The 13,560-nt window shown below is 38.0% G+C and overlaps 1 protein-coding gene across 3 annotated transcripts in view; it reads right to left on the minus strand.

The window, feature by feature from the left end:
* Positions 1–13,560, minus strand: part of EIF2A (eukaryotic translation initiation factor 2A) — a 28,847-nt gene that overhangs the window by 9,571 nt on the left and 5,716 nt on the right. For 2 of the 3 annotated variants that reach the window (XM_067552411.1, XM_067552480.1), the window contains exons 2-9: positions 12,316–12,385; positions 11,455–11,529; positions 9,855–9,973; positions 6,121–6,220; positions 5,623–5,705; positions 3,323–3,396; positions 3,050–3,194; positions 1,072–1,188 (exon numbers count right to left, since the gene is read on the minus strand). In XM_067552411.1, coding sequence (XP_067408512.1) covers positions 1,072–1,188; positions 3,050–3,194; positions 3,323–3,396; positions 5,623–5,705; positions 6,121–6,220; positions 9,855–9,973; positions 11,455–11,529; positions 12,316–12,385 — 783 coding nt within the window. Of the gene's footprint in view, positions 1–1,071; positions 1,189–3,049; positions 3,195–3,322; positions 3,397–5,622; positions 5,706–6,120; positions 6,221–9,854; positions 9,974–11,454; positions 11,530–12,315; positions 12,386–12,477; positions 12,504–13,560 lie in introns of those variants that run through there. The other variant, XM_067552573.1, reaches the window with a different exon arrangement.

Here is a 13,560-nt window from a genome sequence, read left to right on the forward strand (position 1 = left end):
TCTAGAAGACAAGGTGGGTGAGGTAATATCTTTTATTGGACCAATTTCTGTTGGTGAGAAAGACCAATTTTCAAGCTTACACAGAGCTCTTCTTCAGGTCTGAGGAACTCTGGACTGAATAGACACACTGGATTTTTGGCTTATTACAACCATCTGTAACTCACTAACAATTCCGCACAGCTGCTTTCCATCCTCATTTCTTCACTATGACTAGAAGGGCATTAATGGACCACTTCACCTTGAATGGTTCCTGGAAATACATACTAACCACCTATGCTAAACAATCCGTTCAAATCTTGTAAATTAGCAGTGATGCTTTGAGTTAGTTTCCCAGACCTGAAGAAGAGCTTTGTGTAACTCAAAAAATTGTCTCTCTTACCAACAGAAGTTGGTCCAATAAAAGATATTACCTCACCCACCTTATCTCGCTAATATCCTGGGAACAACACAGCTATAACACTGCATACATCAAAGTATGAAAGGAAAAACCAACTAATTACTAATAACATTGTATACTTCCACATCCCCTTTAATCTGACAATTTCAAAGCACATTATTCACTTTAACTAACTGAGCCTCCCAATACTCCTCACACACAACAGTCTTTAACAGTGTAAAACAAGTCTAACCACAGTTAAGAAAAGAAAGGGAAGAACACTATTATAGAGGAAATTTTAGGTAAACAGATTAACAGTTTTGGTATTGAGCCAGGGCACTGGAATTAAACACCCCTATTTTTACAAAAAAGGGTCAGCGTGGGTGTGACACAGTTTAAAGTCTGATGCAATTTAACAGTTTTTCAAGTGTCAAGGAGTGGAAGTGGAATTTTAAGTGTTTTTATTTTGAATTGTCCATCACTATTATTAAACATAAAGGGGAGAGGTCACAGGAACTCTACTATGTGAGGTGGCAAAATTCACTACCTTAATATCAGTTTAGTGCAGAAACATTTTTGAATGACAAACAGTAGTCCATTGTTTTCACTGAAATTGTAAGATTTTTAGCATACATTAAGAACAATTCCCATTAACAAATCACATAACACTATGTAAATGCCCAAAAACCACTTACGTAGTTGTACAACAGCACTTTCTCCATTTGTTGCAATGTAGTGCAGGGTTTGTTCTCCGTAATATGAAGCTCCTGTTTTATCAACTTCTGTACTAGCTATTACTAGCACAGCAGTAGCTATTAGGGTACAAAATATTAGATTTTTTTTTAAACATGCAAACCCCCTCGTAATCCTGAGACTCATTTTAGTCTCCACTAACAGAAACTACCATACACACAAAATTATCTCTCTCAGTTTGGCCAGTTGTGACATCTATAATTAAGATTATATGGACACCTTCTTCATAGACGCTGTTATCACATGCCCAGAATTTTCTATCATCATCTCCTTTTCAATTAAAAATTTCCTCTCTTTATTTTAACCCCAAAATGATCTTTTCATATAAAGGGGATGGAGCAGGTGTGAGCAAAACCCATTCGCTCACTCTGAACTATTCAAAGGGAGTGTTCTTTTAGTGGTGCAAAGAGAATTTTTATATATGCAGAACACTAATGTAACTATATTAAGCTTTCCACTTGACCAAGACTAACTGTAAACTAGCATCTAGAGCAGTTCACCAATAAAACAAAACAATTTTGTATATTAGCTTTTGTATGTAGATCTCTTTCACTTACACACTCACACACAAGTAGCATATAGGTACACATATAAGTTTATAATATAAAAATTATCGTCTGTTCACCTGTATATGTGATAGTTGGTCGTATATAAAAGTTTTACCAACATGAGTTTGAAAAGACTACCATTATTCATGAGTAGGGAAAGCATAAAGTGAACCATGCAGATCATCTCAAATGTGATGTGTTCTTATGTAATTATACATTGCCATTCCACAAATCCAAATGTCCAAACATAGTGCAGTGTATATATTACACACAAAAGCACATACAATACATATTACATATAAAATTAATTTTCCACACTATTAGGAGGTACTTGTCCTCATTGGACTGGAAGAACAAGTATGTATTAATAATGTTTGTTAGTTATATAAATACAAGTCTGTGCTATTTGTCTGTTGTTCTCTAGCTTTCTACATTTTGGACCACACAAATGAGGAAGTACAGAAAGTAGTGTTTTAATGCCTCTTTATAAAATTTATGGACATTAAAAATAAAAACATGTTCCCATGTAACCCCCCAAAGTCACGAAATGCAAGTTCAGATTCCTGTAATAACTTGAATGTGCTCACATTACACATAGAGTATTTCAGATTACTAGTTATGATATTAAATACATATCTGAATATAATTGGCCAGCTTCTACTCTCAGATATTCACAGATGACTCCAACTGACTTCAATGGGAGTTGTGTGGATATAGGTAGGACAAAATTAGGTCAAAGAGTATGTGCAATGGTGATTACCACACATTTTATGTAGCAAATCAAATGTACAGAGCATTTTACAAAAGCAAATAAGACATGTTCCTTGTCTCAAAAGAAATTACAGTCTGAACAAGACAAGACATGACAGCAATTCAGGTACAGGAAGGATGATAAGGCACGATTTCTGGATGAAATGGCTTTTAGAGGAGGATGTGAAAAAGGAGAAAGTATGCTCTGCGTCAACAAGAATTAAGACATGGTGTGGTGGGATTTTCCTTTGGAGGCTGGTGTTTAGGGAACAGATTTTCTAGTCCTACATAGACATACAGGGCAGCATGAAAGAGTACGCAAAGGTGAATATTAGAGAAGAAATTGTAGGGTTCGGTGAAAAGAAAGGTATGCAAGGAGTAGAGAGAGCAAGATAATTAGAGGAAATAAGAACAGAGATATAGATGGGGACAAGACCATGAAGGGCAATGTGTGCAAGTTATGAGAACTTTAGTGTTTAAAATTGTAACATTAATGTTGTCTTAACACAATTTTTTGTCATTGCATTTGACAAATTTGATGAATACAAAAACAGTAAGCAAAATAACCAAACTTTGAGGTAAAGAAATAAAATATACAATATTAAATTAATAACTGTTGTACCTTTGTTATTCCATAGCATTGTCACCTTGTCAGCTTTAAAGAAACTTTTATTGGCCAGTGCAGACTGAGGGCCACCAAAGTTAGGGTACTGATAGAGCCTTACAAACGAGGGTGCACCCTTGCTTCCAGGAACATAAACAGCAACCTAAATCAACACCATTATATTATATTAAAGACACATTGTTCGTAGCACAAAGGCAGAGAAATACAATGATTTCTAAAGGAATTGAAGAAAATCAAAAAATATAAGTTGTGAATAAAAAACATAGGTACCTTGCTTGGCTGTGGTCCTGGTGATAACACAAAATCATTAACTTTTTGCAAATGAAGCTTATTTGCAATAGTATCTGCAAAATCATAATTATAGTCAGGTTAATGTTAACCCACACTACTTAATATCACCATTTTATAAGCCTACCCCACTGACAATACATAAGGAAGAATGTATTTAACCATAAAATGATCTTTACTTGGCAAAAGGGGCATGGTAATTACCTTTAATTATGTATTCTCTCCGACTAAAAGATTTGGCTAGATTTATTTCTATTTATAAGCACAAGTATGACAAGTATAGGGGTGTGAAATGTCTCCATCAAACTTTGAACCCACCTGAATCAACCTTGGGTTTGAAACATTCTACAAATCTTGGGGAGGAAGTTCACACAGCAAGAAAGCCTTCGAACCCCATATGAACATACTTCTTGTTCCACAATCCAAGCAATGGCAGAGCCCCCCACCTTAACTAGGTTGTCTTCAGAGGGAGCGTGGCCAATATCTGCTCCACTCTGTAGAGGCTCCCCTCCTTGGATCTTTGTGGATGGGAAACAGGTGATTGCTTCCCACAGCAAGCTCTCTGAAAGGCCTGCTGTGTATTGATCTCTATTCCCCACACATAAGAGTTTTCTGGGAAAGTGCATCCTGCACTCAATACCGTCTCTCTCTTAATAATGCAGCAGGAAAACAGACCCATTCCAGCAGTTATCAGAGTGAGTTTAGTGGCAGGAGTGACAAATGACCCCACACCTTAGTAGATACACCTCACATTTCCCTACCAAATGACAGGGGAACTCCTGAGCTACCACACTGGAGATTATGAAGCACTTCTGCCCAAGCTAAGTCTGGAAGCCATTGCCCTGTTCCTGCTACTATAGCCTTTGGGAGGGGTGAGGTGGCACCTAACAGCCCTCAGAACACCTTGACTGATTTGTGGGGTCAGTGAATTGCCAACACCATAAAGCCTCTGTGAGGGTGGGGGAGGAGGAGAAAGGAACACCTAGCACCCTTCTTAAGGATTGGCCAGTGGATGGCCAATAGGGAGCACAGCAGGAGAAGTGGCCATGGTACGGTGGGATTCTCTCTTGGCAGCTGGGGTTTAATTAACATAGATTTTCTGGTCCTCTCAAATAAACTTCAAGGTTCAGTTCATGAACCACCCCATTGTTAAGTAAACCCAAAAGGATTTGCACAGTTTAACAATGATAAATGTTAAATAGAAAGCTTAAAGGGTATCTGTTCTCATAGCAGCCTCATCTCTCCTTCTACAACAGATCAGAACTGGGAGATGGAAGAAGGAAAACACAAGCGCTTACTGTAGGAAATCCCCACCTGATGAGAATACAGATTTTTCAAACTATAACCTCTGAACACCTCTCTTCTGATAAGCATTATGGAAGGTTTCTTCCACTTGGGAAGAATGGTGAAAAGCCTCCTTTTACAACAACATTAATATTACTCTGTAAACCAGTCACCAAATCATAAGGTGGACAGTGCCACTTTCACCCTAAACTGTCCTCCTCCAGTAAGCCTGGAGCCAGAGACATCCCATGTCTCTAGATCTCTAAATTCCACTAGCTTCAGAAGAAACTGTCCCCAAACCCTAAAGCCATGTCTCCCATAAGGCAGCGTGTTACACCATTAGCCCCCCAACAACTTTTGTGTCATCTCAGTTTTTTCTTTGTCCTCTGAATTTCTACTTTCACCCTTCTATTCCCTTTCCCCAGAGTTCCTTTGGTTCTCTTCCATTTTCAACATTCTGTATCTCCAAACTCTCCCAGCTTTCCTCATCATCATCTGCTTCCCTGTGCCTCAGTTGTTCTCTATTTCCAAAATACCTTTGGCTAATGCTGAACTACTCTGGAAAATGTCTGGGCTCCATAGTAATGTTGTTGCCATAAGCATCAACCTTCTCGTGGCTCTTCGGAAACCAAAAGAGATAAGCTCAGCACAACCCACAGAAGAAATCATGGGCCAAATTCTATATAGACACAAATCCTTTGAACTCCACTGGGCATAGATCAATGCAGAATTGGGCCTCTGTATCTAAAATGTGGAACCATCTCACATTACAGAGGGGCAGCTGAGAAGTAGAAAACAAAAAATGTCAAGGTGGTGAAAATATACTAGGACTTCAGAAGACCTTATTTATTCTGGGTACCAAAATAAAAGAGGATTTAAGCAATATTTCAGATAAAGCCAATGACATGAAAAATCAGAAAAATGCAGAAATGGTGAAGATAGACAAAAGAAAAACATATCTAGAATGCAATGAAGCCATCTTAAAAAGGTTTGCATACCAAAGTTGTTGTTTTCAAAGAAGTGCACTTCATTATTTACGATCCTAGCACAAATATTTTCCTCGTCCGCCCAGCAAGGGCACCTAAGATTAAATAAAACAATGACAATATAAAAACTGAAGTAGGCACAATTTACTATCTCAATATTTAAAAAATAAAATTTCAAAACTTAAGTTTAGGCCAAATCTCACAAAGAGATCCAACAATATTACAAGTTTATAAGAGGTTAGTGGCATTATTTATAGAATAAAAATACCGTACAACCAGTTACTAATGGTATTGTTTCCCCCCCAGTTGTACAAAATGGTAGTGATTTACTATGTTGCAAACTGACTACATATGTGCACAAAGATATTAGTATAGATACTAGATACATACTTTCAGTTTGTAGCAGGCAATATTTTGAGAACCAACACACTATTAAAATCATACTTTCAAGATCAGGTTTTGAAAACTAGATTTCTCTGCAGATAATTCATACTTGGAAATATTATTTACCAGTTCTGCATCTTTTTCTGGATGAAAGATTTTAAACATTTTCCAGTTTTCACATCATAAAGTTGTAGGTTGGGCACCCCTGCTGTGCCATCTTTAGCAGCTGTAATAAAAAACACAGGTTTGCAGTGGTGGCCCCAGGAATGAGTTTAGGTCCGCTTCACTCACCATCCTATTCCATCGCAACAAGGGGCTCTCATGGTCTTACAAAGGGCAGGACACACTTATGAACGTGCAGCATCTTGCAAGAGGCACTCAGCACCTTGCAGGATCAAGCCTAATTTGGCAAACTCAAACAGTACAAGGCTTTCACCTACTCCATCTTTGGACTAGCTGGGTATTTTATGCAAGCACATATTTACTTCCTCTTTAAATCTAGGAGTTATGCTCCTCCAGTTTACTGGATTTACCTTGCACTAGTGAAACATCCAGCATTCTTCAATACTGTGATATTCTTGATCAGTTCCTTTTAGTTAATGATCCAAATTTATGTTTTGTTATTTGCTAAGATGTTCAAGTGATTGTGTCACTTCCTTTCCATTTATCATCCAGCCACGAGTTAGATTTGTTGAATGAATTCATTTTTTTATTGTATTAGCAGTCTATGACATTAAAAAGTATTTATTGCAGAAATGACTTTCTGATTCTCCCTCCTAACTTCCAGTCTCTAAACAACAGTAGAACCTCGGAGTTACGAACACCGGAGTTATGAACTGAGCAGTCAACCACACATCTCATTTGGAACCAGAAGCGCACAATCAGGAAGCCGCAGAGAGAGAGAGGGAGAAAAAAAGCAAACACAGTACAGTACTGTGTTAAACATAAACTACTAAAAAAAATGAAGGGAAAGCAGCATTTTTCTTCTGCATAGTAGTGTTACAAAGCTGTATTAAGTTAATGTTCAGTTGAAAATTTCTGAAAGACCAACCATAACGTTTTACTCAGAGTTACAAACATTTCAGCGTTATGAACAACCTCCATTCCCGAGGTGTTCGTAACTCTTGAGGTTCTACTGTATTATTCCATGGCTTCATTCTGTGATTCTTTTAGCTTCCTGGGATGCCCTGAGCAACGTTAACAGCCTCCCTCAACATAGCCACTTAAGAAGTAAGATCCTCTAGCAGGTTTCCCCACAGAAGGTAGCTCATCAATTGTAAAAGAATAAAATGATGTTTTTTTAAGTCCAAAATCGTTACCACAGTAGTAAATGATCTGTCCATTAACACTACTTTACACTTGCATAGCACGTTACCTGTTAACAGTGCAGCTCAAACGTTGACCAGGTTAATCTTCACATCTGAGAGGTAGTGACTCACTACTATTAAAATGTGGTTCTACTCTACAAACTGTATAAAAATAGCCTCTACTGACTAGTCAGATCTGCTCTATGTCAGACTCTCATCAGCTGACTTGAGTAACTAAAGTAATTTTCACTCCTGTTAGGCCTGCAGAGCCAATATAGCTGAGAAAAAATGAAGTGGAGTCTATGCCAGTTCATGCATCAACAGAATTGATAAGTAGGGCTATGTCTACACTGACGGCGTCAGATCGACTTCTCTGGATTGACTGAGCAGTCAGTGAAAACCTGCTCAGTCGATCCAGAAATTGACGTATTAAGACCACCTTCTCAAGTGGCATAGCACTGCGTCAACGGGAACACGGTTCCCATCGACACAGTGCAGTGAAGACAGTGCACAGAACAGAGGCAGAGAAGTCGACGGGAGTTACGCAAGTTTTTTGCGTAGCTTGCATCACTCCGGTCGACTGCCGCCGAATCTCTGAAGTAAGTGTAGACAAGCCCTAGGTTCCAATTAGTTATACCTGTGTAACCACAGTGGCAGAATAGGTGCTTAGGTGACACTTAGGGCATAATTTGAAGACTATTTGGATGCATAAGTGCAATTAAGGGACTAACTTGGTCTACACAACCTTTATGCACATGATCATAAAGAAACCAGGACATAAATGTAACTAAGGGACTATTTTGAATTGCACAACCTTAATGCACAGAAAAGAAAGAAGCCGCTTGACACTCAGAGTTGAGATGAGTTTTCCAGACTAGTTTTGGTGGTTAGTTTTTTGGGTTTTTTTTCTAAGAACATCTGATATGGAAATCATTATGGGACAATAAACATGAACCCTCACAATGCCATTTTTAAAGAGTCAATTTTCTGGGTAGAGTCAGGTTTAAGCAACTTCCCTAAGGCAATACAGGAAGTCAGCAGCAAAGCCAAAACTCTGAAGTTCCTGGTTTTTTCTCCCTACACTATGAGACAAGGACACAGAGATAGAACCACTAACCCTAAGGAAGGTTGTTGGAGTTTTTTTTTAAATACATGTTTTACAAATTAAGTCAAGACCTACGAAATATCTACCACATGGGCAAACAATGGAAGGTAAATGTTCCAAATCCTGAAAGTTTTGTTCCCACATGACCACATCCACCACCTTTGCATTCATAGCCATAACTGTAAACTCTCCATACACTCATTGCACCCTTTCACTCATTATGTATAAGGTTAAGATTATGTCACAGTTAATTTTAATAAAAGTCAGGGACAGATCACAGGCAATAAACAAAAATTCACAAAGCCCGTGTCCTGTTCCTGACTTATATTAAAAATGACAGTGACAAAATGGGGCTGACTGGGATAATAAGAGCCCCAGCCCTGCTAGAGGACAGGTAAGAACTTGCAGCAGTTGACAGCTCCAGGACCCTTGCTGCCCACATGGTTCAGAACATCAGGGAGGACTGGAACTCTGGGTCTGTGGGGCCCCTGCCATCCCCAGGACTTGGAGCTCCCTGCGGCAGATCAGAGCACTGGGTCTGTCCCCCGGCCAAACACAGCAGCAGAGAGCTGTGGGGAGCCCCCTCCGGCTAGGAACCATCACCCATAAGGGCTCAGACCTGTGGGGCTGCAGACAGCGATAGGGATCTCTAGGAACTGCAGGGTCCTCCCATGGCAACAGGGAGCTGCAGGGGTCCCCACTGCCAGGGGCAGCTCAGATCTACGGGGTCCCGCGCTGGCTGGGAGCTCCAGGTTCCCCGCCCCCTGCCGGCAGCAGCAGGGAGCTCCGGATCCCCCCACCATCCTTGACAGCTCCAGCCCCACTGCCCCAGAGCTAAAGCAGTAAATGTCACAGAGGTCTCTTGAAGTCAAGGAATCCGTAACTTCTGTGACATAATCATATCTTTAATTATGTGTAATACAGCTATTGACCTGCCTGTTCACAAGTCTTTTAACCCTAGCCTTACTGTTCCCTCCTTGTGACTCTCCACAGTAGGGACCCACTCTTTAACTTGTTCTGCCACCTAGAACCTCACCCAGCCACTCTTTAAACTCCTATGTTGAAGTCTCAGTTTCTCTTTAGCTTATGATGGACTCTTTCTATAAAGTATCTTATTCTTTGTCACTATATGAATATGAGCTGTTTTGAATTGTATTCTACTATGCTCACATATTCTTCATGTTACTATCAATTAGTAATTTTTTTAAAACATAGGATATGTGCAGTAGATGAGACCATTAGTCCAGGAGCACATATCTGATACTTCAGAAGGCACCTTCCCTCAATTGTGCACTTAACCATGCACCTGTACACAGATAAACTATTTTTTCTACTATGAATCCTTTGACAAATTGTTATGCCAATCAAGGCAAGTGAAGTAATGGCATGTCTTCATGCTGAATTCCGCTGGTGCATAGTTATCTTTTTACAGATGGGAAAATACTCACTTGTGTAGGTCTGCCATGTTGCCAGGACATTATTCTTTGGCGAGAATCCAAGGCAAACTGCCTTTGGGAGATCAAAAGAGTGCAGTAATTCAGTGCTGGCAACATTCACAATATTTACTCTGGAACCAAAAGAGGTCATTTCAACAAAGCTTGATTAGAATGGTTAATCAATAGCCAGTGTCATTTCACATATGTCTGGCTGTTCTAGATGTCTTCCCTGTTTGGCTGCTTAACAAAATGCAGAAGGGCTTTTTCCCTTTTGCTAAATGTTGATTAAAACATATTTTAAGAGGAAATACCCAAGCATACCAACCAAAAAGAAAATTAGTAGGTAAAAATCTCAGGTCAAAAACATGTTATACACTTGGCCTGCAAAAATTTACATTCCAACTAAAAAAAAAAAGTCACAAAAAACCTCTTACCTAGGTTTCTGTAACATTAAAATTGGGTTACAGATGGACAAGAGAAAGGAAGAATAGAGTTAAATCTGTAAGATACTACATTTATATTTTTTGTAAGTCCAAAGAACATGTACCTCAGAGTCAAAAAGAGAGCTGAACTATAACAAGGTGAGATAAAAGCCCTGACATTGTATGTTAATGAAAACTAAAAGTTGGTCTTGACCTGCATCATGTGGAATCCAAAGAACAATATAAAAGTAGAACCACATCCTATCCAACCCACTGCTCGACTCCAGTAGGACCCTCCTCCCCACCGGTTACATTAACTGCCTCTCTCCCAGTGACGGGACCTTTCCAGCTAGCTGAAACAAAGTTCATACCGCAGTGCTGAAAAACCTCAACATTTTGAGAAACAAAATTGAGCAGAGATCAGAAGCAAATGCCACATCAAAATTAATTCTCTTTTAAATAAAACAATGTTTAGCAGTAACAAACATTTTTGTGTTCTTCATTAGCCAGGAAATGAGTAAAAAGAGCATTAAGAATCTGAAAACATGTCCTTATCTCCTCTTTCTGAGGGATGATTCTTCACAGTAGGTCCTGAATCCATGTAGTCTATAAATAAGGAGACCTGATCCTGTAAGACGCTTATTTCCACTGATTCCACTGGAAGCTTAGGGAATTCAGTACGTAACAGCATCTGGCTAACGATGCCAGTTTCTTTTTTTAATTACCTTGTATTGTACTGAAAATTCCACATTTGGTAGATAAATGACAATCAAGTAGTTCCAAACATTCTGAGCACTCAGAATATTTTCAAAATAATAAAATCATATACAATAATTTCCTTCTGTTGTTTTTAAATAATTTAGCCTAGAAATAACACTGCAACCATATTATGCTGAAGGAAGTGAGTATTTTTACTGGTAAATGTGAAGAGAAACAACATCACACCCTAATAAAAATGCATCCAGATTCCATGGTGATGGGTGCCCTATATAAGTATGAAATCAACCATAAATAATTCATCTGCTAATTAAAAAACCAAAATCTACCACTGCAACTGGAGCGCAAAAAGTGCCTTTACAATGTTTTCATTTATAGCTTTTATGCACATTATACAATACAATATATATATATATCCAGATCTCTCAACATCAATTTTAAATTAAATAATTAATAATAAAAGATGCACTGACTTTTCTCCATTGCACCATGCAAAGAGGGTACCATCCTTACTGAAAGCAAAAACTTTGCAGTTTTTCCCGAAGTTTCTAAAAAAACAAAACATACCAAATACACATGAATATTCAAGTCTATCACACAACAAAAGATCTTTTTCATAAAACAAGATGAAAAGCAATAATACAACCAGTTTCCATGCTGCTCATAAAAATTACTGGAGAGTAGTTATGTTATAACGGATAACAAAATCTGTCTGTGTAATTATATTTATATGCTCTGGTGTGGCAATAGTCAATTAACAAATATAAATATTATTGGTTTGCATACAAGTATAAAGCCCTCAAAGACACCAATTTTCTAACCTGACACTATCAGACTAGGTCTGAATAGAGACTGGGAGTGGCCAGCCCACTACAAAAAATAATCTTCCATCTTTTGGCATTCACACCCGCTCATCAATTGTTGTGACTAGCCTCATCCACCCTGATTGAATTAACCTCGTTATCACTTGCCCTCCTCACTGTGATGTAACTCACCTATTCCTGCATGTGTATATATATCTACCAAACTGAAGTTTCCACTTCATGCATCTGATGAAGTGGATTTCTGCCCACAAAAGCTTATGCCCAAATAAATTTGTTAGTCTTTAAGGTGCCACAGGACTCTCGTTGTTTTGCTAAAAACAGACTAACACGGATACCCCTCTGGAACCAATTTTCTAAGTTATTCACTTAGATTAAAATCCATCCATTGTTAGATATTGGCACTCACTTTATTACTTTTTTTCCCCCAAATGAAAACTCTAGATGTATATTAAATATTTAGATAAATTGTTTTATTTTCTGCAAAATATGCAATGTTCAGAACAATAGTACCTTTGCAATGTTGTATTCTCAATAAAACTAGGTGGACCATTCACCATGTAGAATCCTTCAGATCCTCGCACTAGAAAAGAAAAAGTTAAATAAACTATTATTCACTTTAAATTGAAAAAAGGTCTGGAGCTAGCTAACTTATCAATTTTGAGGCTGATGTACCTTTGTTTATGGATCTTAGAGAAGCCAAAAATCAGGCTTATATTGGAAACTCAATAGTGATTACTACTCTATGTCAAATGGTTTTCTTTTGATTATGAAGCAAAGCCTGAAAACAAAATCTCTTTGCTTATTAATGAAAAGATCAAGCATGCCCAAAATCTACTACTGTAGAAGAAACAAAACAAAAATGAACTAGAGACTATTCTTATCTATAGGAGAAGGGAAATTTTCTTACATAAGGCCTGATCCTACAAGGGGACTGAACGCCCTCAACTCCTATCAATCTTCCAAGAAGCACTTAACACTGCATTCATGACTCTCAATTAACAAAAGTAGTACAACAACAAACCTGTACAATGGTACTGGAAATGCTGTCTGAATATTCCATAAGAGAGGATTAACAGTCAAAATACGTGAAAGGCATTTGCTGAATAAAGATGGTGTCAGAAAAAAAGTCAGTCTGACGTGAGACAAAATTTGGCCCACTGTGAAATCTGAGTTTGAAAATTAAATTCTAAATGAAAGCAAATAAATAAATAAATATTGGTAGGAAATGGAATGTGAATTCTCCAATGTGTTTTATGCAACGTTGCCTTGTTTCAGCTATTATAGCCTCTCAGTAAATTAGGACAGACATCTAGATTCACTCCCAAACTATCCATTTGGAAGGATTTTCTAGTGAATTAAAAAAATAATAATAAAAATAAAAAAATCAGATTTGCTCTCTCTTTTTTGTAATCCTAGAACATACAGGCAAACTTTAGTTAAGCTTTTAATGTTTCCATTCAATATGTTTTAGCTGATTTACACTTCAGAGCATTTCTGTGATTGTTTTTGGATTCTGCCATATAACTAGAAACCAGAGTAATGAATACAGCACACTGGATAACCACAGATTTCTCAAATATTTAACAGAATGATTTGCTGAGTCAAGTACTGCTTTCACTGAATCTATGCCCCTTTATTGCTAATGTAAATGGATATTTCCTTTAGAAATACCTAACACCAGTCAAAAAATGTAACTTGACAAGTCCATTGCGAGCTGAATTTGGCCTTTCATTATCAGAATTCTGCAGCACACAA

Source organism: Emydura macquarii, unplaced genomic scaffold, assembly GCF_026122565.2.
Source record: "Emydura macquarii macquarii isolate MOO-44397 ecotype Brisbane River unplaced genomic scaffold, CSIRO-AGI_Emac_v2 contig_18, whole genome shotgun sequence".
In the NCBI taxonomy this organism is placed as follows: Eukaryota; Metazoa; Chordata; order Testudines; family Chelidae; genus Emydura; species Emydura macquarii.